General features: G+C 43.3%; 2 protein-coding genes across 9 annotated transcripts in view; both read right to left on the bottom strand.

Annotated features, from left to right (window-relative positions):
- Nucleotides 1-227: 227 nt before the first annotated feature.
- On the bottom strand, nt 228-22,746 carry LOC118366099 (sodium- and chloride-dependent GABA transporter 2-like). Of its 2 annotated transcripts, none has more exons than XM_035748472.2 (15): nt 21,821-22,746; nt 20,926-21,126; nt 17,024-17,158; nt 16,639-16,779; nt 16,381-16,468; nt 16,013-16,145; nt 14,137-14,271; nt 12,350-12,453; nt 12,084-12,208; nt 11,850-11,962; nt 11,487-11,624; nt 10,209-10,311; nt 8,367-8,467; nt 7,989-8,159; nt 228-1,053 (listed from the first exon to the last, which is right to left on the bottom strand). In XM_035748472.2, the coding sequence occupies exons 1-15, from the start codon at nt 21,825-21,827 to the stop codon at nt 886-888; spliced, it is 1,863 nt and encodes a 620-aa protein (XP_035604365.1). In that variant the 5' UTR covers nt 21,828-22,746; the 3' UTR covers nt 228-885. The 2 variants fall into 2 exon arrangements, with proteins under 2 accessions (XP_035604365.1, XP_035604366.1); XM_035748473.2 differs by lacking the exon at nt 21,821-22,746 and adding an exon at nt 21,252-21,768.
- A 144-nt stretch (nt 22,747-22,890) lies between these two features.
- LOC118366097 (lysine-specific demethylase 5A-like) overlaps nt 22,891-27,650 on the bottom strand; it is a 43,587-nt gene continuing 38,827 nt past the window's right edge. For all 7 annotated transcript variants that reach the window (XM_035748471.2, XM_035748465.2, XM_035748470.2 and 4 more), the window contains exons 28-29: nt 25,786-26,241; nt 22,891-24,357 (exon numbers count right to left, since the gene is read on the bottom strand). In XM_035748471.2, coding sequence (XP_035604364.2) covers nt 23,980-24,357; nt 25,786-26,241 — 834 coding nt within the window. In that variant the 3' untranslated portion in view covers nt 22,891-23,979. The remainder of the gene's footprint in view (nt 24,358-25,785; nt 26,242-27,650) is intronic.

Genomic DNA, 27,650 nt, shown 5'->3' with positions numbered 1-27,650 from the left:
AGTAGTCGGCGTGGATAGCGCTACTTCTAATGGTTCACAGCAATGTGCCCTGAATATTGCTAGATCATTGTTGCTCTGATTTATAAAATATCTATACCTAGAATAGAACTTGGTCCAAGAAAGAAAGGAAGACTTGAATAGACCAGAACAATACTGTATAGTCATTTTAAAGCCTTCCCTAGTGAAGAGTGATCCCACAAGGATCATAATAATAGCATAGAACATACTGATACTACACATTTTGTTTATTTAAAAACATACAGATTCATATTTATTTTGTACAGTCTTTTGTAGTCATGTTACACAGAAAATCAATCATTAAGATATTGTACACATTTTCTATAAGCCCAACCGTTGTTAGCTCTTGTTAAATTGACAAAGATGACACAATACATCTTCGTTTAGCAATGATCCACATTCTAACATCAACAGTTATTCATCTCATTTGTAATGTACAGCTTCCTTTACTCTCCCACTGAGCACACAGTGGTTGAATCAATGTTGTTTCCACATAACGTCATTGAAATTACGCTTAACCAACGCGGAAGACGTTGAATTGACATTGTGCCCTGTGAGATGATTCCTTTAATACATGGAATACAATACAGTAGGCCTAACAACAATCTATCACTTGGCAATAGACCAACAATAAAATACATGTGGAGATCAGAGTCCATTGAACAATGAGAAAGAAGCTTTTTTAATTGAACGGTTGACTTGTTCTATACCTGAAAGCACATTAGGTTGTGTAAAAGAGCAAAATTGTTCCTTTCTCTCATTGCTTATCGGGCTGCCTGATACACTTTATCTTGAATTGGAATTTCAGTTCATTTCCCAAAATGACTAAACTGAATTCGTCACTCCAATGGTGTCACTGGGGTCTTATTAGCAGTTTGAGTCCTTCACCCCCACTGGGAGGTAGCCATCTTTGATTGGTACCCCTACTGGCTCCATGCCTCCCTCGCCCTTGGGGTCAAAGGTGGCCAGCATCCTCTCCTGTTCTCTCTTGGATTTGGGTAGGTCGTTAGAGGGCTGGAGGAGGATGTGAATGCGCTGCAGAGAAGATTTGAAATATTTATAAAGAATAATGGACTGAGTAGATTGAGATAATAATGTTATTAATGCTGTGTAACAAAGAGGAATGAAACAATGGCCATAAAACCACTGGACTGAGAAACGTAAGGTGACTTGCTTAACCCTGGTTCTCTGATAATATGGGTGAGACATCCAACTGTGGGGTTCACCAGAATAAGTAGCTCGAAGGACCAATTATACACAAGTGTTGGACACAGACAGGTCACGTGGTGAATGAGGGCACTCCCCCTCCCCTCATACTAAAGAGTCACTCGCCTGCCCTCTGATCACTCTTGAACGAGACAAACTTCCTCACACGCTTGCGACTAGGGGAATGTGGTGAGATGTCGCACTCATAATATTAGAGAACCGGGGTTACACAAGTAACCTTAAGTAACCTCTTTCAATTATTTGTTTTGACGTCTCACTGTGGGATACGGCCAACTCCCATATCGCACATGCTCTCTGAAGCCATGCAGTCTCAATATCAACCCTCAGAGGCCCGACACCGAGGACAGTATGCACCAATGAAGGCGCAGTGACATCTTGTCGGTAGAACCTCTAAAGTATGAGGGGATGCCCAACAAGCCAAGTCACAAATCTCCTGCAAGGAGATGCCCTTGAACAGTTCCCAAGAGGTGGTCATACCTCTGGTGGAGTGAGCTCTTAGGCCCTCCAGAGGCTGTAACCCTTTGATATTATAGTCCAACACAGCTCAGCATTCAACACCATAGTGCACACAAAGCTCATTACTAAGCTAAGGACCCTGGGACTAAACACCTGCCTCTGCAACTGGATCTTGGACTTCCTGACGGGTGGCAAGGGTAGGCAACAACACATCTGCAACGCTGATCCTCAAACTGGTTCCCCTCAGGGGTGCGTGCTTAGTCCCCTCCTGTACTCCCTGTTCACCCACGATTGCGTGGCCAAGCACGAGTCCAACACCATCATTACGTTTGCTGATGACAACGTGGGTAGGCCTGATCACTGACAACAATGAGACAGCCTATAGGGAGGTCAGAGACCTAATCAGTGTGGTGCCAGGCAAACAACCTCTCCCTCAATGTAAGCAAGACAAATGAGATGATTGTGGACTACAGGAAAAGGAGGGCGGCACAGGCCCCCATTTACATCGACGGGGTTGAAGTGGAGCGGGTTGAGAGTCAAGTTCCTTGGTGTCCACATCCCCAACAAACTATCATGGTCCAAACACACCAAGGTAGTCATGAAGAGGGCACGATAACACCTTTTCCCCCACGGAAGACAAACAATTTGGCATGGGTCCCCAGATCCTCAAAAAGTTCTACAGCTGCACTATCGAAAGCATCCTGACCGGTAGCATCACCACCTGGTATGGCAACTGCTCGGTGTCTGACCGTAAGGCGCAACAGAGGGTAGTGCGAACGGCCCAATACATCACTGGGGCCAAGCTTCCTGCCATCCAGGACCTATATAACAGCTGGTGTCAGAGGAACGCCCAAATAATTGTCAAAGACTCCAGTCACCCAAGTCATAGACTGTTCTCTTCGCTACCGCAAGGCAAATGCTGCCGGAGCGCCAAGTCTCGGTCCAAAGGGCTACTTAACAGCTTCTACCCCCAAGCTAGAAGACTGCTGAATCAAATGGCCACCCAGACTATTTAAATAGCTAGCAATATTTAATCTCCATGTTTTCCAACGGCTCAAAAGGCTGCTGTAAAATAGTCTCAAGCACAATAGACACATTACATGACAGGGGTAAAGGCTTGGGAATTGTACATAGGCAACAGGCGGTTCATTAGGAAAGGCTTTCTCAACTCTTAAGATCTTTCTAGCTGCTATCTGGGCCTGTCAAATAGGCTTCCACAAAAACACAGTGAAACAACATGACGGGATGTTTTCCCACTGTGTTTTTGTGGAAGCCTATTTGACAGGCCCAGATAGTAGCTAGAAAGACCTTCAGAGTTGAGAAAGCCTCCCCTCTGTCCAAAAGATCCTGTAAGAAGCATAACACCTTGGATACAGAGCATTGGTAAGGAATGATCTGTTTTTGGTCACACCACTTCTCAATAATCCACCACTTATTTCCATACAGTGAGAATGTGGAATCAATGACACGATGCAAGCCTGTCACATCCAGATTTAACTTCAGAGGGCCATGGATCCGGGAAATCTTTTGTTCGCTTGGGTCAGCAGATCTCCCTGCGTAACGAGAGTTGACAGGGCTCGTTGTATTGCCTTATCCCTCATCTTGGTAGCCCCGCCATGGCTAAGCCGCCTTCCCTCACACTGGCCAGAGTGGGGAGTATGAAGCTGAGGGGAAGAAAAGCGTGCCTGTGTTCTTGCAACACAAAGACCTTTACGGACGCTTGACCATATTTCGCTCAGATCTGTCTCACCACTTGGGGAAAGAGTCTCCAGTCCCTTAGATGGGGATTCCCTCTGAACAATAAATCCACTCATATGTTCAGTACACCCACTGGCTCCATGTCATCTACAAGACCCTGCTAGGTAAAGTCCCCCTTATCTCAGCTCGCTGGTCACCATAGCATCTCCCACCTGTAGCACACGCTCCAGCAGGTATATCTCTCTAGTCACCCCCAAAACCAATTCTTTCTTTGGCCGCCTCTCCTTCCAGTTCTCTGCTGCCAATGACTGGAACGAACTACAAAAATCTCTGAAACTGGAAACACTTATGTCCCTCACTAGCTTTAAGCACCAACTGTCAGAGCATCTTACAGATTACTGCACCTGTACATAGCCCACCTATAATTTAGCCCAAACAACTACCTCTTTCCCAACTGTATTTAATTTATTTATTTATTTTGCTCCTTTGCACCCCATTATTTTTATTTCTACTTTGCACTTTCTTCCATTGCAAAACTACCATTCCAGTGTTTTACTTGCTATATTGTATTTACTTTGCCACCATGGCCTTTTTGCCTTTACCTCCCTTCTCACCTAATTTGCTCACATTGTATATAGACTTGTTTATACTGTATTATTGACTGTATGTTTGTTTTACTCCATGTGTAACTCTGTGTCGTTGTGTCTTTCGAACTGCTTTGCTTTATCTTGGCCTGGTCGCAATTGTAAATGAGAACTTGTTCTCAACTTGCCTACCTGGTTAAATAAAGGTGAAATTAAAATAAATAAAAAACACCCAAGACATGAGTCGTGCGTCGGGACAGTAGGTGTGCTCTGCTTCACAGAATAATCCAGACTAATAATCTGTGTAAGCACATGGGGTGAGTGCCACCCGACTGCAGTCGTATTGTCCGTTCTGGTCAAAACGTGACAATTTCAAAAGGGAGGGTAGAAAGTGTTTCAGTGAAAGAAACACCGTCAGCAGATAAAGGTCACTTCTGGGAGCAATTTGTGAAGTGGGGTCCTTACTATGTTTATTACATTTCCCTCGTGAACTGTACCCCAGCCCGTGAGTGATGTCACCATTTCCCTTGTTGCCACTACAGTTAGGGGAGTGCCAGGAACGAAGATCGAGGGGCTCTTCCAGTGACGGAGAGCCGAGAGATGTATGGAGCGATTGAGATGAAGCCATGTACACAGACGTTGGGCAAACACCCAGTGCTTGAAGTCTCTCATGCTAAGTAAGCCAAGAGGTACTACTGAGATGGTGGAAGCTATCAACCCCAGCACTCGGAGGCACGTCTTGAAAGTGGCAGAGCGCCCCCCCAGTAGAATGGCAATACTGAAGAGCTCAGTGACTTTCAACGTGGCACCATCATATGATGCCACCTTTCCAACAAGTCAGTTTGAACTGCCCCAGTCAACTGTAAGTGCTGTTATTGTGAACGGCTTAGCCGCGAAGTGGTAGGCAACACAAGCTCACAGAACGGGACCATTGAGTGCTGAAGCGCGTGGCGTGTAAAAATCGACTGTCCTCGGTAGCAACACTCACTACAGAGTTCTAAACTGCCTCTGGAAGCAACATCAGCACAACTGTTTGTTGGGAGCTTCATGAAATGGGTTTCTATGGCCGAGCAGCCACACACAAGCCTAAGATCTCGATGCGCAATTCCAAGCGTCAGCTGGAGGGGTGTAAAGCACCCTGCCATTGGACTCTGGAGCAGTGGAAGCGCGGTTTCTGGGAGTGATGTATCACGCTTCACCATCTGGCAGTCTGACGGACAAATCTGGGTTTGGTGGATGCCAGGAGGCTACCTGCCCGAATGCATAGTGCCAACTGTAAAGACCGCCATAAGGTGATGGCCTTCGTAAACGTGAATATTCTACAGAGGTCGGACGAAGCAAATGGCTGAATGTTCCCCTATTTGGCGATTAGGGTAATGGACGAATGCGTCTACCACTGCAGACTCAGTCTTTCTTTTGTAGATCCTGTATAGCGTTGCCAGTGGTATAAGTTGATATTGTTATTATTAGGTAACATTAGTGCCTTAGTTCTTGTGAGTCAATTCTCCTTTTGTTTTAAACTTTTTATTTTATTACCATGAAGCTGCCCATTTCTATTTATCGATGGTACCCGTATCCATCGATAAATAGAAATGTATTTTTATACTTTCTTTTAAAACAGCCCAGCTTTGGGTTTTAAAATAGTTTATTATTGATTTATTTATTATTTCACTATTTCAGCAGGGTTCTTTACACAATAGGTTTAGTGTTCCCCCACCACAACATGTGTGGATATAGAAAAATGTTTAATGGATCAGTTATGGTAATATGGAATCTATCCTTTTCCCACCTGACTTTACATGGCTAGGCTTAAAATCATGAGACACACAGCTGGTTGCTCAATCACTTTTGCTCACTGGAATGTTAAATCCGAAATCACCCAGTGAAACGTAAGAGTAGATATCACCTTTCGAAAGGCACATCTCCGCACTTTTGACCACTCATTTCAAAGGAGGGTGGATCGGTCAATCACATCATTCCAATTTTCATTCTAAAACTAGAGCAGCGACCATTTTAATTAGTAAAAACATACCGTTCGCAATGTCAAGTGTAGAGGCAGACTCAGCAGGCCGTTTCATTATTGTAGTAGGAAGACTGTATAATACACCTGTTTTCTTGGCTAACATTTATGCACCAAACTGGGATATCAGTTAGTACTTCAAATGTATTTACTCAATTACCAAATACAGACACACAGCACCTAATACTAAGTGGTGATATGAATTGTGTACTTCTGCCCAATCTGGATTGTAGCTCTCCTAAGGTATAATTTTCATCAAAGACAGTATCCACGATTCAGCTATTTCTTAAGACATATGGCATATCTGATGCGTGACGTTGACACAATCCCACAGCTAGGGATTATTCATCTTTCTTACCAGTTCATAAGACTTTATCACGTACAGACTACTTTTCCCTAGAAAAGTAGTCTATACGAGCAGGTGTATATCATCTCAAATGAAGCTATTTCTCAAGCTTAATCAAACCCCTGGAATGTCTCCTCCAACAGTATGGGAATCAATGAAGGCTTACCTAAGGGGACAAATTATTTCCTACAGCGCAAGATTAAAGTACAATATTCAACACCGAGGGGATCTTACAAATAAAATCTTGGATTTGGATATGGCATATTCACACTATTCATCCGCAGATTTACTAAAACAACATTTGACACTTCAGACAGTGCGCTCTTATTTCAACTCGACAAGCTGAAAATCAAATAAATTAATCTCTACACAAAAATGATGAACATTGAGAGAATTCAGGAAAAAATTATTATATATATACATTTGTTTTTAAATGTGAATCATATTTTTATTTGGCGTACCCCTGACGGCATTGCACGTACCCCAGTTTGGGAATACCTGCTCCAGAGAATACATATCTATATGGTGAAGACATACTGTAATTCAATTTAAAATAGTTAAAATTGGGTGCATTCGTCAAAGGCAATACTATCCGAGATTAGACCAGAAATAGATTCCACTTGTGATGGATGTAAGCAGGCTCCTTCTACTGTATTACACGTTTTGAACATGTCCGAAATTGACAGATCTCTGGATATCAAATTTTGAGACATTTTCTAAGATACTGGAAAGACCTTTAGAACCTTCTGCCTTTATTGCATTATTCAGAGTGGCACCACAGGAGGCCCCTCAACCGTTCTACAGGCAACATGCTGGCAAGTACTACTCTTCTAGCTAGACGTCTCATACTATTTAAGTGGAAGGATCGGTTTCCTCCTACTTTTAATTATTGGATAAAGGAAGTTATGAAACATCTCAAGCTAGAGATAATACGCTACTCCGTCAGGGAATCTGCAATTATACTTTATAATATCTGGCAACCTTTCCTATCCTTTGTAGAAGACATGAACCCAGCTAATTTCACAGCTCCATAAACCAACCCAAATTAGAATTTGTATCATTATTTTTACTCTAACTTTTTTTTTTCAAATACAAAGATCTTATTTAACAATCTATTTCATTAGATTACTCATTGTATATCAAGCCTGCTTTAAGTCTAGTTTTGGGGTGGGGCTCTGTTAGAACATGGGGGGGAAGGGGTTGTGGTGGGTTTGATTTGGTAGGGGACCCATGTGAGTTCTGCACTCTAACTGTTCTGTATTATCTGTATAATCATAAAAAATGCCAAAAAAAAAAAAAACTTTGTTGAGATCGGTGGAAGAAGCCCTGACCTCAACCACATCAGACACCTTTGGGATTAATTGGAATGCCAACTGCGAGCCAGGCCTAATCGCCCAAAAATCAGTGCCCGACCTTAGTAAATGCTCTTTTGACTGAATGCAAGTAAGTCCCCGCAGCAAAGTTTCAACATCTAGTGGAAAGCCTTCCCAGTAGAGTAGAGACTGTTATAGCAACAAAGGGGGAACCAACTCCATATTAATGTTCATTATTTTTGAATGAGATGTTCGACAAGCAGGTGTCCACATACTTTTGACCATGTAGTGTATGTTGTTTCAAGAGGAAAGGAACCTAAATTCACCTCTCTGAACGTTCCTTCTGTGGTGGACAGTTTGTAGATCATCCAGAAAGGGATGCAGACCATGGAGGCAAGAGCCAGGAGCCAGCCTATCACATAGCCCCACCAGGGGTACACATACTCATTGTTGTACTTCAGAGGGGTGTACTTGATGAGGGAGAATGCAAAGGTTGCCTAGAGAAAAAAACAAGTATTTGATTTAGAAGTGGGCCTTGACTGGGGCCGTCAACATTTACAACTGTAACTGGTGTTTTTCCAAATCATGGGATCTATCTAGGGCCCAGAGTTTTTCCTGGTCAGGAAAAAAATCCTTTCCCAAACCATAACTGATGACATTTTATACTGTATATGAGAGTTTACATGGGTTTGTAGGTTACTCACAACGCATGTGGCTGGGGTGACATACAGCCAGCAGTATTTAATGTAAGGTCCTGGACGGTAGCCAATCATGTCTTCGATGTTATCATAAAAGCGGTCGACACCTGTAACAACATACAGAGACAGGCTTACCATGCTGGGTTTGGTCAAAAGAGCTGTGGACACAAATGTCAACAATTGAAACTATGAAGCAGTCTCTGAACAGTACTATCAAAGGTGAGGAATATACAGTGCATTCGGAAAGTATTCAGACCCCTTGACTCACATTTTGTTACGTTACAGCCTTATTCTAAAATGTATTAAATCATTTTCTCTCTCTCATAAATCCACACACACAATGACAAAGCAAAAACGTTTTTTTCAAAATGTTTGCTAATTTCTAAAAAATACATTTAAAAAGTACATCACATTTCCATAAGAATTCAGACCCTTTACTCAGTACTTTGTTGAAGCACCTTCGGCAGCAATTACAGCCTTGAGTCTTCTGGGTATGATGCTACAAGCTTCGCATACCTGTATTTGGAGAGTTTCTCCCATTCTTCCCTGCAGATCCTCTCAAGCTCTGTCAGGTTGGATGGAGAGCGTCACTGCACACTTATTTTCAGGTCTCTCCAAAGATGTTCCATCTGGTTCATGTCCTGGCTCTGACTGGGCCACTCAAGGACATTTAGAGACTTGTCCCGAAGCCACTCCTGCATTGTCTTAGCTGTGTGCTTAGGGTTGTTGTCCTGTTAGAAAGTCAACATTCTCCCCAGTGAGGTCCTGAGCAATCTGGAGAAAGATTAGTAACGAAAACCGTCTGTACTTTGAGCCGTTCATCTTTCCTTGGATCCTGACTATTCTTACAGTCCCTGCAGCTGAAAAACATCCCCACAGCATGATGCTGCCATCACCATAGTTCACTGTGGGGATGGTGCCAGGTTTCTTCCAGATGCTACACTTGGCATTCAGACCAAAGAGTTCAATCTTGGTTTTGTCAGATTGGAGAATCTTGTTTCTCATGGTCCGAAAGTCCTTTAGGTGCCTTTTGGCAAACTCCAAGCAGGTTGTCATGTGCCTTTTACTGAAGAGTGGCTTCTGTCGGGCCACTCTACCATAAAAGGCCTAATTAGTAGAGTGCTGCAGAGATGGTTACCATTCTGGAAGGTTCACCCATCACCACAGAGGAACTCTGGAGCTCTGTCAGTGACCATTGGGTTCTTGGTCACCTCCCTTACCACGGCCCTTCTCTCCCAATCGCTCAGTTTGGCCGGGCGGCCAGCTCTAGGAAAAGTCTTGGTAGTTACAAACTTCCTCCAGTTAGGAATGATGGAGGCCACGGTTGTTGGGGACCTTCAATGCTGCAGAAATGTTTTTAGTACCCTTCCCCAGATCTGGGCCTTGACACAATCTTGTCTCAGAACTCTACAATTCCTTTGACCTCATGGCTTGGTTTTTGCTTTGACATGCACTGTCAACTGTTGTACCTTATATAGACAGGTGTGTGCCTTTCCAAATCATGTCCAATGGAAACAGGAGCTCTCATAGCAACGGGTCTGAACACTTTTGTAAGAAAGAGATTTGTTTTTTTTTAAATAAATGAGCAAAAATGTCTCAAATCCTGTTTTGCCATAATGGGGTTTTGTGTGTAGATTCATGAAAAAATAACATTTAATCCATTTTAGAATAAGGCTGTAACATAAAAATGTGGAATAAGTGAAGGGTTCTGAATACTCTCCCGAATGCACTGTATTCTTGAATAAACCAGTTACAGTTCTGTCTTTGTGGGATTGATATGGTGTAACTATCTTCTGAACGGTTCCATCAGATATTTTGTTGTCGTTGTAGAATTGTATTCTAACTTACCATAGACCCATGCGATGGAGACCGTCTCAAAGATGGCCATGAAGAGAAGACACATGCCACTAGCAGCATAGTAGTCCATCAGCTGGAATACATATAACCCACCCTGGAGACAAGAAAAACACTCGAGATCGGTGTGGAAGAACTTATCTGGCCTTCACAGACCCCTGACCTAAACCCCATCGAACACCTTCAGAATTAATTGGAAAGCTGATGGCGAGACAGGCCTAATCGCCGTAGCAATGTTCCAACATCTATTGGAAAGCCTTCTGTTATAGCATCAAATGGGGACCAACTCCGTATTAATACCCATGATTTTGGAATGAGATGTTCGACGAGCAGGATTCCACATATATATATTTTTTAAACCCCTTTTTCACAACGTCCAATTGGTAGTTATGATCTTGTCTCATCGCTGCAACTCCCCAACTGGCTCTGGAGAGGCGAAGGTCAAGTCATGCGTCCTCTGAAACATGACCTGCTAAGTCTCGCTTTAATTTATTGTTTTTTATTTAACCTTTATTTAACTAGGCAAGTCAGTTAAGAACAAATTCTTACTTACAATTACGGCCTACCGGGGAGCAGTACCTTGTTCAGGGGCAGAATTTTACCTTGTCAGCTCAGGGATTTGATCTAGCAACCTTTCGGTTACTGGCCCAACGCTCAAACCGCGCTGCTTCATAACACCTGCTTGCTTAACCCGGAAGCCAGCCGCATCAACATATCGGAGGAAACGCTCAACTGATGACCAAAGTCAACTTGCAGGTGCCCTGCCCGCCACAAGGAGTCACTAGAGCGCGATGAGTGAAGGAAAGCCCCCTGGCCAAACCCTCCCCTAACTCGGACAGCGCTGAGCCAATTATGCGCCGCCCTATGGGACTCCCGGTTACAGCCAGCTGTGACACAGCCTGGGATCAAACCTCCAGGCAGTAGTGACGCCTCAACACTGCAATACAGTGCCTTAGACCGCTGCGACACTCAGGAGGCCCCTGGTCATGTAGTGTACAACTGTCCTGAACCACAGTGATGAGGCTGTTAATTAATCACTCTAAAGTGGTTAAAAAAAAATCAACAAATAAAACAAATCAGAGTATATATTTGTTTTGAACGCAATCTCGACCAGCCACGTGGTAAGTTAGACTTGATGTCTGTCTGCATATTACAGCTAAAGAACACAATGAAATAGGCCTTGAGGGTTTATCCCCAACCCAGTCCCCAGGCAGGTGTCTCCCCCTAACTAACCCATGAGGGTTAATTCCAAATTCCAGGTGTGATGCCTACCTCCATCAACATGACCAGGCCCATGAGGAAGGAGATGAAGGCCACTAAAGCCAGAAAGAGCTCCCTGCGGTTCTTACGACGAAACACCTCGGGATACATGTCCACCATGGCCGTTGTCAAGCTCTCTACACATACAAACTGGAGAGAAAGGGAGAGGTATTTTAACACATCTCAGTTCTAGGCATGTTTGGTAACAAATAGTAAGCATCTCTGATATCATGTTAGGCTAGGTATGTTTGGTTACATAGATAACAATGATCTTGGATCGCCTCTCAGTTCTCGTTGTATAGAAGTGGTCCGTTTTGTCCTTAACTGGGCCAATTTTCTTGACAGTACGTTCATAAACATCTTCGGAGGCCTTACTTGACTGTCCAACCCTAGCAGGATGATCATGATAAAGAAGAAGACGGCCCATAGTGAAGAAAACGGCATCATGGCCACAGCACGAGGGTATGCAATGAAGGCCAGGCCAGGACCTAATGAAGAGAGAACAGGGAATCGTATATAATAGCGAAATAACATTATACCTGCATTTGAACAAATTATTGAAATGATCTAAATTAACAACTAGGTCACATTAAAAACACACACACTCACCAGACTCTGCTACCTCTGAGATGGGGACATTCTGTTCATAAGCCATGAACCCCAGGATGGAGAAGATGGCAAAGCCTGCCACAAAGCTTGTCCCACTGTTCAGGAAGCACAGGGCCAGGCAGTCTCTGCAAAACAAGATCCCAAAGACATGAAGATTTAAGGGGAGTTTGTTTCCGTCTTATAAGGGAATAAAAAAACAGAACCAATAATTACCATAGTGTGTGTGTGTGTGTTTGGTAAGAGTGTTTAATGCATCTTTAGCGTACTTGTAGCAGTTGTTGTTGTACTTGTTGTAACTCCCCAATGCTATGAGGGAGCCTAGACAGATTGCATAGGAGAAGAAGATCTGGGTGCCTGCATCCATCCATACCTGTTATACAGAGAGAGGTGAGGGCACAGAGGCCAGTCAAGCAACTAGTGTAGGAGAAAAATGACTAATAAAGGCAAAGGTGTTGTCATCTAGGGATGGTATTGGATCATACCTAAGATCATGAATAATTATGCCAGTTTAATAATGTTTACATATCTTAAATGACTCAAATCACATCTATATACTGTATTTTAAACCATCTACTGCATCTTGCCAATGCAGCTCCGCCATTGCTCATCCATATATTTATATGTACATATTCTCATTCATCCCTTTAGATGTGTGTGCATTAGGCAGTTGTTGGGGAATTGTTCGATTACTTGTTAGATTTGTGTGTATTTGGTAGTTGTTGGGAATTGTTAGAATATTTGCTAGATATCACTGCCCTGTTGGAACTAGAAGCACAAGCACTTCGCTACACTAGCATTAACATCTGCGAACCAATAACATTTGATTTGAATAAAACAGTGCAAAATACAAGCCTCCTTTTAAAAAGTAATGGATAGTGACCCGTTTTTGTTTTGGCAGGTTTCCTGACTGTGGGCCACCATTTATTTATTTATATAGAAAAACATGTCCCAAAAGCATGATGTACATGGTAAAAAAACAAACACCATTAGTTATGTGTGTTTTCAGAATGTGAGAGTTTAAGAGCAACATGCGGAGCACCACGTTGCATGCTTGTTTCACCTTGCTCTTCCCCTTTGTCCCTAATGAGTTTACCTAATCATTAAGGACCACTGACACGGCAGAGGTGAATTGTCAACCAGTCAGTTAAACGTCTTGTGGTCTAAACATTGATTAACAATCCCCACCTCTCAATCCACAACCAGAGACTGAAGATCTGAAAGGTGAGAATGGGGCATCAAAGGGCCCTGGGATGATGACGCAATCAAAATATCTGCTCTGCTAGGGTGTAGATGGGTGGACTTCGAGAAAGGGCAGGAGAAATCTGCGGTGTCAATGCCATGAATCCCCCCGGCTCAAACTCCCTGCAGACAAACACAATAGGTTTTGGTACTGAGTTTGCCAAACTCTAAATCTATGGCATGAGCCATGCTGCGGCTGAGTCCCAATTCCCGAATTTCCCAGTCCACCATGTGGAGAAAAGCACTGATGATGCTGAACCTGAAAATACCGGGCTTTGGTCCAGACCAGGCTAAGCCAGTTGAGGGCTGAGCCCTGACACCCTGAGGGGGAGTCTAGCAGCTGGAGGGTCCTGGAGGTCAGTGTTCCGCTTCAGTGCAGTGTCCCTGCCCCTCCGTGCAACCCCACCACTCACAGCCTCCTACAGACTCTTTCATGGAGCACAGATGGACCGAGCAGAAAATAGCATTCCAGATAACCCTGGGATATTTACACTCACACCTGGAGGAACTTCACCCAAGGACCTTATTCCAAACTTCAAATTCCCTAGTCTGGAAAGACATAGGGTAATATTGAGAACTATTATGGACAATTTCTTTGAAATCATACCAGTCTCGAACATACCTCATTATGTTCTGATAGTCACCTCATTGTAAAATACTGAAAGTAGACCGTTTGCTATTCTGAGTATAAAACGTAATTTCATACCATTGCTCCCACAACAATAAGCTACCTGATGCAAGTGTGTGGTTCGGTCAACAGGGTTTCTACTATGTAACAGCAGGGGACAGGGGTTCTTATTGTTGTGGTACCTACCTGAGGGTCTGCTAGTCTTGACAGGTCAGGGTAAAGGTAGAACTTGATCCCTAGGTCCGCTCCAGGTAAAGTGACGCCACGAATCAGCAGAACTATTAGCATCAGGTAGGGGAAGGTCGCTGTGAAGTACACCACCTGTAGATTGGATGGAATCATATTGAAAAAGTCAATGATCTAACACATCAGGGTCAAGTCCATTAAGGGAAAACACTTTTTTTTTTTATTCAACGGAAGAAAGAAACGAACAAGACCAGGTAGAGTCCCTCCCTGTTTCACTCTGCTTCCTCTGTGTAGCTCTTTACACTCGTACGCGTATACGGGTTCAAAATAGAAGATTTGGACACTGATAAGCGCCTAAATTGGGACGCAGTGGCTGTACGGTAACATGCTATACATGACCTCAGAGCGCAAGGTTTCCGCTTTACAGACCAGTATTCGTTCTGACTGACAGCCGTTCTGAACTTGAACACCGCACGTGACAAGAAGTTGCCCCCATCCCTCCTGCTAGTTGGGCAACTTTTGCAACAATTTTTGTTGTCTGAATGAGGGAAATGCTGTAAATAAATAAGACGAAAGTATTTCGAAAGATGAGACGTTAAGGATTATAATGAATACAGCATTGATGTCATACAAGCAAGCCATACACCCATTAGTCCAAATGTGCACTTCACATTTCCATATCATAAAACCCATGTAATATACACTGTTAACGTTTATGATCACCACCTCGATGTACAGTTAGTTACAAGATGATATGGCGTCATACCATTGGTTGCTCTCAACAGAATGCCTGGTTGTGGTATTGTGAACACGCATTTGAATTCACTCGTCACCCTATTCTATGCACACCAAAATTACAATCTGCTTCGTGGAATTGCCTTGTAAAAGCCAAACACTAAGATCGTATTTTAATGAACATGACCCTGATCTGTAACTTAGCCATGTTGGCAATAGAACACTCTTTAAAATGATTCCCACCTGAGCAGATTGCGATTTATAATGGACCTTTTGTGGAATGCACAACCAACAGTAATTGTGTAAAGTGCAGGATGCAGGGATGTGTTCATTTTACATTACATTTTAGTCATCGAGTAGATGCTCTTATCCAGAGTAGTGAGTGCAAACATTTATTTATTTGCTGGTACTGGTCCCCCATAGGAATAGAACCCACAACCCTGGTGCCACAGGAGGCTGCTGAGGGTAGAGCACCTCATAATAATGTCCAGAACAGAGCAAATGGAATGGCAAACCATGCATTTCATATCATTCCACTGATTCCGCTCCAGTCATTACCACGAGCCCGTCGTACCCAATTAAGGTGCCACCAACCTCGTGCCATGCTCTACCAACTAAGCCACATGAGAATTCCCCAAAAAAACTACAAGTCTGCTTGATCTAGTTCCTCAACGCCACTGTAAGGAGAGTACAAGACAAGCACCTTAGTGGAAAATGGTTCTTTGAGTCATAAAAGTGCATTGAAATGAGGTAGGAACTGTGCACACTTTGGAGAGTTGTGTGGCCACTTAGAAACTCCAGTAAGACCTTTCACTCAAAACTATTTTTGGGGGGGGGGGGGGTGCACCTACCCCAAATATAACATGAATATTCGTATCATGTTACTGAATGTATAATTTTCCCATAATCTCCAAATTGTTCCCTTTTGATTGCAACCACTGTTATGCATATACTTTGGATAAAAGCGTCTGCTAAATGGCATATATTATATACTTCTAATATTTCCTCTGTAATAAACATTTCAATTGACCCCTATCCATATTGGCCAATTCCCACAAGTGTAAGGGGTTAATGCCTAATGAACATGACTCTGGTGGAGTAAATAAATAAAGACAGGATGAATTGAAAGAAACAAGTCCACCTTCCCAGTGGACTTGACCCCTTTCCAGATGCAGAAGTAACACATGACCCAGGCGATGGCCAGACAGAAGGCCAGGTCCCAGTTAAGAGAGCCCATGTGGTCGATGCCAGACGACAGCCTCAAGGCTCTTCTCCTGAATAAACACATAACACAGGTGGTCAGAACAAAATCACAACGGATGAAGTGCAATAACAATTCTAGTTTGATATTCTGATTTTAAGTACCCTCAGCTACTCCAAATAAGGTTAAAATCTTAAGACTTGAGGGTCCGGTTTCCAGGACACAGATTAAGCCTAGCCCTGGACAACAACAAAAATATTTGAATTGAGATGTGTTGAATAACAAAGAGAGGTGCTATGACTACTTACTCCCAGAATTCAATGACGGGGGATGTGGAGTTTTCGGACAGGGTGAAGTTGACAGAATCGTTCCTCCTCTGAAACTCCACGCAATTTTCTTAGATAAAAATGTTCACATGTTGCATCATTACCACCATAAAAATCACTGACAAGTGTTAAAAGCAGTAATATGGAATTCAATTATTTTTTATTTGTAATATCGCTCCATACAGCAAAGCCACTTTAAAAAAAAAAAAGCAGACATTTCCATTATGATTGTTGTCTCACCTGTATTCCAGGTGTTGTTACAGGAGGACCAGGGGAGTTCCCAGGAGAAGGAGAAAGACAGGTAGAAGATTCCCCAAGCCAGAACCACAATGTAGTAGGAGTTCAGCAGAGCCACAATGATCTGGGTGCCATAGCCAAGACCTGGATCAAAGACAGGGACAGACAGGGAGGAATGGATAGAAAGTAAATAAAAAAGTGTCACAAAAAACATGGTAGTAACTACGTAATTCCAATACAAGTACACATTGTTTACTGCATAATGTATATAACAGTGACACATGAAAAAGGGTAAAAAGCTCAGACACAAACCCTTGTATAGCATAACTTTGTTTACAGTATAATGCCTTAAAGGAAGATATAGTCCCATAGGAAAGAGGTAGGTTACCCTCAAAGAGTGGACTGATCTTCCTCCAGCAGGTGACGCCTCCCTCGCTGGTGTACTGGCCCAGAGCAGTCTCCAGGAAGAACACAGGTATGCCACAGGTGAACAGGAAGATCAGGTAGGGGATGAGAAATGCACCTGAGGGATGGGAAATGGGGAGTCATTCAAAAAAAATATACAGTGTACAAAACATGCTCTTTACATGACAGACTGACCAGGTGAATCCAGATAAAAGCTATGCTCCCTTATTGATGTCACCTTGTTACATCCATTTCAAAATCAGTGTAGACGAAGGGGAGGAGACAGATTAAAGAAGGATTTTTAAGCCTCCAGACAATTGAGACATGAATGTTGTGTGTGTGTGCGCCATTCAGAGGGTGAATGGGCAAGACAAAAGATTCAAGTGCCTTTGAACGGGGTATGGTCGTACGTGCCAGGAGCACCGGTTTGAGTGTCCCAAGAACTGCAATGCTGCTAGGTTTTTTACACTCAACAGTTTGTGTGTATCAAGAATGGTCCACCACCCAAAGGACATCCAGCCAAAAGCAAGCCAATGGTCAAAAACGGGACATTGAGGAAAGAGGACAAAGGAAGCTGACACTAATTGTGCGTAACAGACATGCTACAATTAGTAAACTGACAGTCAAGCACAAGATTGGTGTCCAAAGACCCATAAAGGAATGCACAACTTGTCGTTCCTTGACACAAATGGGGTAATGCAACTGACGACCTTACAGAGTCCCACTTCCTTCCCCCAAAAACAAGAAACTGCGATTGCAGTGGACTAAGGAACAAAAACACTGGATACTGGATGATTGAAGAAAAAAAAAGTGCCTGGTCTGGATGGAGATGGAGAAAACCACGAGTACATGCATCCATCATGCCGCGTGTCAACATTTCAGGCTGGTGGTGATGGTGTGGGATGTGTTTTCATGGCACACATTGGGCCCCTTGATAAAAGTCTTAACATTATTGCCAATCAGGTGCATCCCTTCATGGCAGCAGTGTATCCATTTGCAAATACATTTTTTTCAGCAGGATAATGCCCCATGCCACAAGACTAGGATTGTCCAGGAATGGTTCCACAGACATGACAGTGAATTTCTCTTACTGTAGTGGCCTGCCCAGTTACCAGATATCAATCCAATCTGTGGGATCAAATCAAACCTTATTTGTCACATGCACCGAATACAACAGGTGTAGCAGAGCTTACCGTCAAATGCTTACTTACAAGCCCTTAACCAACAATGCAGTTAAGAAAATAGAGTTAAGAAATATTGACTAAATAAAACTAAAGTCGAAAATAAAGTCAAAAATAAAATGAAAAACAAGAAAATAGCCAGGCTATATTTTATTTACTTAACTAGGCAAGAACAAATTATTATTTACAATGAAGGCCAAACCCTCCCCTAACCCGGATGACGCTGGGACAATTGCGCACCGCCCTAGGGACTCCCGATCACTGCGGGTTGAGATACAGCCCGGGATCGAACCAGGGTCTGCACTGACGCGTCTCGCACTGCGATACAGTGCCTTGGACTGCTGCGCCACTCGGCAGCCCTATATACAGGGGGTATAATTTATTTGAGGCAATTTGTACATGTAGGTAGGGGTAGAGTGACAACGCATAGATAATAAAACAGCAAGTAGCTGCAGAGTAAAAACAAAGGTGGGGGGGCTTTGTCTGACACCACCTAGTATATAGGTCCTGGATGACAGGAAGCTTGGTACCAGTGATGGACTGGGCAGTACGCACTACCCTCTGTAGTGCCTTATGGTCGGATGCCGAGGTGACGCAACTGGTCAGGATGCTCTCGATGGTGCAGCTGTAGAACCTTTTGAGGATCTGGGGAACCATAAAATATTTTGTCTCCTGAGGGGGAAAAGGTGTCGTTGTGCCCTATTCACAACTATCTTGTTTGGAACATGATAGTTTGTTGGTGATGTGGACACCAAGGAACTGCTCCACTATGAAGCTGTCAACCCGCGCCCCGTCAATGTTAATGGAGGCCTGTTCAGCCAGCCTTCTCCTGTAGTCCATGATCAGCTCCTTTATCTTGCTCACGTTGAGGGAGAGGCTGTTGTCCTGGCAACACACTGCCAGCTCTCTGACTACCTCCCTATAGGCTGTCTCATCGTTGTCGGTGATCAGGACTACCACTGTTGTGTGGTAGGCAACCATAATGGTGTTGGAGTCGTGCTTGGCCAGGCAGTCATTGGTAAACAGGGAGTATAGGAACCAAGGAACCAAGCACGCATCCCTGAGGGGCCCCCGTTTTGAGGATCAGTGTGGCTAATGTGTTGATGCCTACTTTTACCACCTGGGGGCGGCCCGTCAGGAAGTCCAGGATCCAGTTGCAGAGGGAGGTGTTTAGTCTCAGGTTCCTTAGCTTAGTGATGAGCTTGAAGGGCACTATGGTGTTAAACGCTGAGTTGTAGTCAATTAATAGCATTCTCATATAGGTGTTCCTTCTGTCCAGGTGGGAAAGGGCAGTGTGGAGTGCGATTGAGACGGCATAATCTGTGGATCTGTTGGTGCGGTATGCAAATTGTTGTGGGTCTAGTGTTTCTGGGATAATGGTGTTGTTGTGAGCCCATGACCAGCCTTTCAAAGCAATTCATGGCTATACGTGAGTGCTCAGGGGCAGTAGTCATTTAGGCAGGTTACCTTCGCTTTCTTGGGCACAGGGACTATGGTGGACTGCTTTAAACATGTAGGTATTACATACTAGGTCAGTGAGAGGTTGAAAATGTCAGTGAAGACACATGCCAGTTGGTACGCGCATGCTCTGGGTACACGTCCTGGTAATCAGTCTGGCCCCGCGGCCTTGTGAATGTTGACCTGTTTAAAGGTCTTGCTCACATCGGCTACGGAGAGCGTGATCACACAGACGTCCGGAACATCTTGCAGGCTTTAGTGTTGCTTGCCTCGAAGCGAGCATAAAAGGCTGAGATGGAACGAGCGAGTCGGAGTGAAGATACACTACCAGCAAACTTGACAGAACTGTGGAAAGCATTGGAATCAACATGGGAACGATTGACACCTCGTAGAGTCCATGCCCCGACGAATTGAGGCTGTTCTGCAGTCACAAGAGAGTGCATCCATTTTTTTTACTTTTTATATCTCAGGTCATCCCAGGAATCTATCCTGGCGTTACAAGTGCCATGCTCTACCAACTGAGATAACGAGGACCATTAGTCAGTGATAAGGTACACCTAAGAAAGTCAGAATTACCTCATGTAGACACTATAATAAAGGTGTTTCATCCATAGGGTTTCACAGACATACATTCCAGTCTGTGAATAATCTCAATGTAAACAAACTTTATTTTCACGCAGAGTTTATGACGCAACGCAGTCCGTCGACTTTTGACGTCAGCCAATCTGAGGATGTTTAGAGTGCTTGGATGGATGGATTTCCGGAGCATGGCAAACGCTGCAGGGGCAACTGCTTGACCACAGGCTATTTAGGACGGAGGGGAAACAGCTGTGACATTCTCTGAACCCCTAACCTCTGATCGCATACACCCCACAGAGAGAAACATCTGATGTAGCACCTACATAAGCATTTCCCTAAACCCATAGCCTGATCTAAATAGGCCTGAGTCCCAATTAGACCCAACAATGTTTTTATAGCTAGGCCTCAGTGTATGTTATTAATAACAAACGTTATTACATTAAAAAAGCCATTTGCAAATCAGTTGCTGGAGATAAACGGTTGAAGCTCTGTGTTCCACTAGGACCTAAAATGAACAAGTCAAGAAAATAATTTGCAAACTATTATTTTCAATTAAGAACAAATCCTTATTTAATATGACGACCTGTCAAACATTAATACATGCTCGTCTTTGTGACTCCAAATTAAACGTCTGTGACCTTGCCTGGGCTCATCCTTTAGAACTTACCTCCTCCGTTCTTGTAGCAGAGGTAAGGAAAGCGCCACATGTTCCCCAAGCCGATGATGGATCCCATCACAGACAGGATGAACTCCAGTTTGTTGCTCCATTGGCCCCTCTCCTGCATCTTCTCCTCTGACTGGGGCTGAGGGACAGGGACCAGGTCCTTCAACCTGCTGCTGTTCTTGCCATTTGAGAGGCCCGCTTGAACTATTTCAAGCAATAAAAACACAGAATGAGTTTGGCTGTTTTCAAGACAAGTAGCTACATGTAGTGACGCACATACACGTATATGTAATTTCAAATGTAAAGTCACATGTAAGTAACCTAGGTACTTGTCTGGTTGAGTTATTATTCCACTCCATGTCAAGCCATGTTGGCCAAGGAGTGGAAAGTTAGCAAAACAGGTTCCAGATTTCAGGGTAACATGTAAGTACATGTCAAGTACATTGATACTGCGCCATATCTTTTGTCTAAAGACTCCTCAAATAATGTTTGTGGCTCTCTCAAAACTGCCATCTGAAGAACTTAAAAAAAATAAAAAAAAGGAAGAGATTTACACAATCAAGTTCAGGCCAACCTTAAATTGATTAACATGTGGCATTGATCACCATGTCATGTACATACTGTACGGACATTGATCATGAATGGGTGGGAGCGGCAAAAGCCCCGAGACCGCATGCTTACAGAATTGATTAACACTTTACAAATGTTTTACATTGAAAATCTCAAATCTGGGCAAACAGCCCAGGATGATTCCACAATAAACCTTAGATCTCACACTAAAATATTCCCAGAGATGAAGTCATCTTACAACTTATTTGATACAAAATAAAAACGTAGAAAAAGACATGAAGTACAATGTTTTACACCAATGTCTTAGAATTCAAATATAAGTACGTACCATTCATTGTTATGGGGTGTCTCAAGTCTGGCTCTCAGTCAGTGAATATTGATCTGTAGATATTCACATTTTAGTATTTAACATGAGGAGCAAATAGGGGGTGGGAGGTTGTAATCCTAAATTTAGGCTCAGCCTCCAATCTACTCTCTGCCCATATGACCCCTCCCCTCTTAGATACTCCCACTTATTGAGTCAGTTGATTCTAAACACTTAAAATAGTCATTCACAAGGCATACAGGTCCATGTAACAAATGAATCAAAGATTAATTATACAATTTGTTTTGGTTAATGATCCAGTGTCCAACTGCAATCACCTACGTCCCGTCTCGTGATCGACGTTTGCCTCTCTGGTTAGCATGTCTTTTAAAGAGGTGAGTGGGTGAAAGCAGCGTTGGTCAGGACTGGATTTTACTTGGCTTTGCTTCCACTGGTTAGTGGGTTTCCCTAAATACAGTAGCTGAAGCAGATGTGTTCAGAATCACATTACATGCAATTAACGCACCTTTACTGCATTCCACTGCACAGGTACACTAATGGAACACTAATGTGAATTTAAATCCTGCGATTAGATATTTGCACGATTAGACTTATCGCCAAGCCAAACAATGAATTAAAGAGGGCAGACAAAAGAAAACGCAATGAGTTCATAGCATTGTTGCAAGAAAATTGATTTCATATTGGTGTACAACAGTGAACTGACTGCCAATATTAGATTTTATTTTTTACTCCTAATGAACCTTTCCTTCTCCTTTGACAACTCCTACAGACTAAGACATACAGGTTGATCTGGGATTGGGCGCGAGACAAAAACATGTGAGAATCATGGGAAGCCACATGCGGCCAGGGAGATTCTGCTAGATACTATGGCTCTCTCGTCATGGGTTGAATACCAGAGGTTGTGTCCTGAATCCTTTGATCCCACGGCTCCAGAAACAGTCAGGCCTTCTGATGACCCACCCCAAACTATCTAAGACATTGGTATTGAACTTAAATGACATATTAAATCATCTCAAACAGGAAATTGTATATAATGGTATTGAAAATAAAAGAAAAAAAATGCTGCTCCTTACTCATTTGACTAGGAATTGTTTATTAAAGGTGAGAAAACAAAAACAGCAACATCCAATCACTTAATTGCTTAAAACCTATATACACATTATAAATACGTATCACTACATACAACCATTGTTCCTAGTCCTACATGGAGCTGTTACTTATTGTTTGGGGCCAGGCAGAGAGGAGAGGATACTGAATGTGCATCCCAAATTTTTACATATACATTTTTGTCATTTAGCAGATGCTCTTATCCAGAACGACTTACAGGAGCAATTAGGGTTAAGTACATTGCTCAAGTGCACATCAATAGATTTTTCACCTCGTCGGCTTGGGGGTTTTGAACCAGAGACCTTTCGTTAACTGGCCCAACACTCTAAAAAGCTAGGCTACCTTCCAACTCAGTACAGTCATCATGAATATGTGGAGGTGTAACATTACAACCCAAATGGCACCCTATTCCCTTTATAAACAAGGTGTCATTTGGGACACAGATTTACAGATTCATGATGACTGTACTGAAGTTTCTGACTGTAGTAGGACAGGCAGATTGGCTCCAGATAATTATCAGAGGGGGTTAGAGAACGTTACAGACCTGAAACTGAAACTCCAGAAACAGACAAAACATACCATGGTCATTCCGAGTCGTGCAGTAAAAACCGCTCTGATACTCTGTGCACACAGTGTTCCCTGGATTATAAGGCCTTCTTTAACAGTTCTGAATTAGAGCGAAACAAATACTCATCAACAATTGGTTCCCATGGCAAAAGAGAAGAGGGAGAGTGGGGAAAAAAGGTCATCTGGAGTTTCAGTCTGTGATGCAGAAAATACCTCTCTCGCATCAAACAGGACCACAAGCTTTTAGCTTAAAGTCTAATTTCTTTGTAGTATTATTCTCATGGGAGTATCATGATCCAGTCTTGAGGATACCCCTTAATTTGAAGCTTCTTTACCACTAAGTCAAGATGAGCGAAATATGTTGGTCAGAACATGTCAGGGTCTTCCAGACTCAAATGGTCTGATGCGAGCTTACCGGGTGTTTGTGTGTGTGTGTGTGTGTGTGTGTGGTGGCCGACTGTAAATGTAGTCTCTGTCCTGGGTCTGCGCTAGCTTCTCTCATGAGTGTCCGGCTGCTGCTGTTGGGGGAGGGAAATAGAGGGAGGCATCATTTGGGTCTGGGTGGGGGGCATCATTATGGAGTGGGAGGGGGGCACAATGATCTGGCTCAGCCCGCTGCAGACTGGCACTTCCAGCACCACCGGCTCCTCACAAACACGCTCCACCTTCACCACTGCTGTCACCCCTCCTCCTCCTACACCCATGCTTCTGCCCAAACTTCCAACTACGCCCCCACTCAAGATGGACGACTTGCGGGTGCAGTCGATGCAGATGTAGTCCTCCTCCTCGGCCATCTCGCAGGTCACACCCACACACACCTGGTGGAACCACTCGTCACAGCCGCCGTCGCACTGAACCCAGTCCACCTGGCAGAGGGAAGAGAGACAAACATACAGGCGATCACACCTTCTGCTAAAATCAGGATATAATATAATCAGCTTGTGTTCAGAAAAGGCCATTGCCCTTCAGATTCACAAGCATTACACTTGAAGAGTTTCTGCTTTTTAAAGGAATATAGCATTATGGACATGAAGTATGTATAATAAGCATGATATTTATATTGTATTATGGTGCATTTAAGCCTAATCCAATCCAGTCCCCCTTAAAGTTCTGTAAAGCTGGAGGATATCACCATGCCTCTGATGTGTTCTGAGAGCACAGGACTGGGAGGGTGGTTAGGCTAGTCATTGACTTCGTGTCTAATTTACAGTCACTTCCAACAGCACATAGCTTGTCCTGTTAATACGTTATGTGTAACTCTCTTTAAGGTGTTCCAGTGCTGTTATCAACTGTTGATATTCAATTGTTCCATGATGCTCACTTCCAAAGATTTCTGCTTCACAGTGTCAAATATTAACTCGGAATACTTAGCACTTCATCATAGTCAGCAAACAAAAATCCAAAGTGAGACATTCAGTTTTCGCTCTGAAGAGCTAATATCATTAAACCTCTTAAAAGGAAAGTATTCAGACCTCCCACTACTGTTTGTAAAGGTGATTGTGACATACTAAGAGAGGAGATTGGTGTGAAACAGTTAAAAATGAAACATTTTATTCGCATAAATGTCCAGTGACTTATTTGTAAAAACAGTTAGTGTCCCAAAATTATGGATGAATTGTAGAATGAAATGTTGATCTTAATTTAAGTAATTATATACAAACTAATTGAAAACATTAAATTAATAAAAATGACAAAATGTCTAACAATAGGAGCTACTCATTAGTAAAGACACTAAGATCTAGGTCCTAATTCCATTGACTGAATTTTACCGACGCATCTCTACTTGTACTTGGGTCAAAAACGGACTTGTGTTTTTGATAGGACATGCCCTCGCAGGCCTCACACTGAACCCATCTCAGGCTCTCACTGACCTCTTTTGCACCCTGCTAACCAATAAACCCTCACACCTATCAATCATCTATGGAAATCATGTCAGAACGAGTCGCTACATCCTCTCTCAAATGAGCCCCTCTCCCCTGGTCCAAAAATGCTCCTTAGGCTGTATTCAAGGTCTGACAACAAATGCAGAAGATGCACTGCCCTCTGCTGGCAAAAGTAAGGTCTCAGTCAGTCAGTCTGGATGGGACATTTGAATATCAGGGCAGAAGTCAATCCCTAGGCTGAGGTTGTACCCATAGAAACAATAATAGCCCCACCTAGGTGTTTTGACCATATTCCTTAAACCCCTCCAGTTATTTTGAAATCTGCATCAAGTAGTGTATATTGGAGATCAGGGTTGATACACACACACACACACACAATAGCTGTGTATATGCTTCTCGTGTCGCTCTCACCTTGTCCTTGCAGGGTCTCATACAGTTCTTGGATGCACAGACAGCGTTCTCATCATTGGAGTCCTCAGCTCCGGACCAGTCGTATTTTGACGGTATATCCAGGATCTTCTTCTCTTTCCTTTTCTCCAGTCCCTCCCTGACAGCCTCAGCCTTGATCACAGCTTTCTCCTTCCTCTTCCTCTCCTTCTCCTCTTTAGCCAGGCGCTTGGCCAGCTGTTTCAGTTCACGGTTCTTATCCGGGTTCAGCTTCAGCTTCTTCTTCTTGGGTTTCCCCAGTGGGTCTAAGAGGCTCCGTTTCGGATCCTTTGAGGACTTGGGGGACCGCATCATGTCTCCGACCCCAGAGACAGCTGCCATGAGAAGCTGGTGCTCCGCCCTCTCCAACTTCCTCTTCCTCTTCTTCTCAGAGTCCTTCATCTTGATCTTCACCGGCTTCTCAAACTGAGAATCCTCATGCTGGGAAGGGAAGACAGGAAAGAGGGATGAACAAAATTCCGCAATCAATAATCTCTACTGAAAGTGCTTTTAAGTCCATTAAATAGACTTAATCAGGATCCAGGAAATAAGCCTTGATATCACCCATGTTCAGCTCAGATTCTAACATGTGTTTTCAGCCAGTGACTGTTTTCTTTACTGGAGCTGCCCTCTTGGCCAGGTCTACCTTGACCTCAATGGCTCAACCTGGTTAAATAAAATAACATACACTGAACAAAAATATAAAACACAACATGCAACAAGTTCAAAGATTTTACTGAGTTACAGTTCATATAAGGAAATCAGTCAATTGAAATAAATTCATTAGGCCCTAATCTATGGATTTCACATGCCAGGGAATACAGATATGCGTGTTGGTCACAGATACTTAAAACAATAGGTAAGGGGGTGGATCATAAAACCAGTCAGTATCTGGTGTGACCATTTGCCTCATTCAGCGTGACACATCTTCGCATAGTGTTGATCAGGCTGTTGATTGTGGAATGTTGTCCCACTCCTCTGCAACGACTGTGCAAAGTTGCTGGACATTGTCAGGAACTGGAACACGCAGTTGTACAAGTCGATCCAGTGCATTCCAAACATGCTCAATGGGTGACATGTCTGGTGAGTATGCAGGCCACGGAAAAACAGACATTTTCAGCTTCTAGGATTTTTGTACAAATCCTTGTGACATTAGGTTTTGGTGGCGGATGAACGGCACGACAATGGGCTTTAAGGATCTCGTTATGGTATCTCTGTTCATTCAAATTGAGATTGATAAATGCAATTGCGTTCATTGGCCGTAGCTTATGCCTGCCTATAACATATCCCCATCGCCACCATGGGGCACTCTGTTCACAACGTTGACAAAAATGCAAACCGCTCGCCCACACAACTTCATTCATGCTGTCTGCCATCTGCCCGGTACAGCTGAAACCGGGATTCACCAATGAAGAGCACATTTCTCTAGCATGCCAGTGGCCATCGAAGGTGAGGATTTTCCCACTGAAGTCAGTTATGCCGCCAAACTGGAGTTAGGACGACAAGCACGAAGATGAGCTTCACTGAGACAGTTTCTGACCGTTTGTGCAGAAATTATTTGGTTGTTCGGTTGTGGTAAAGAAATGAACATTCAATTCTCTGGCAACAGCTCTGGTGGACAGTCCTGCAGACAGCATAGCATGCCAATTGCACGCTACCTTAAAACTTTAGACATCTGTCGCATTGTGTTATGTGACAAAACAATACATTATAGAGTGGCCTTTATTGTCCCCAGCACTAGGTGCACCTGTGTAATGATCATGCTTTTTATATCAGCTTCTTGATATGTCACACCTGTCACTTCACATGTTGCGTTTATATTTTTGTTCTGTATAAAAAAATAAGTGTAT

Source organism: Oncorhynchus keta, chromosome 33, assembly GCF_023373465.1.
Source record: "Oncorhynchus keta strain PuntledgeMale-10-30-2019 chromosome 33, Oket_V2, whole genome shotgun sequence".
In the NCBI taxonomy this organism is placed as follows: Eukaryota; Metazoa; Chordata; class Actinopteri; order Salmoniformes; family Salmonidae; genus Oncorhynchus; species Oncorhynchus keta.
This window is presented reverse-complemented; position numbering and strand designations above follow the sequence as displayed.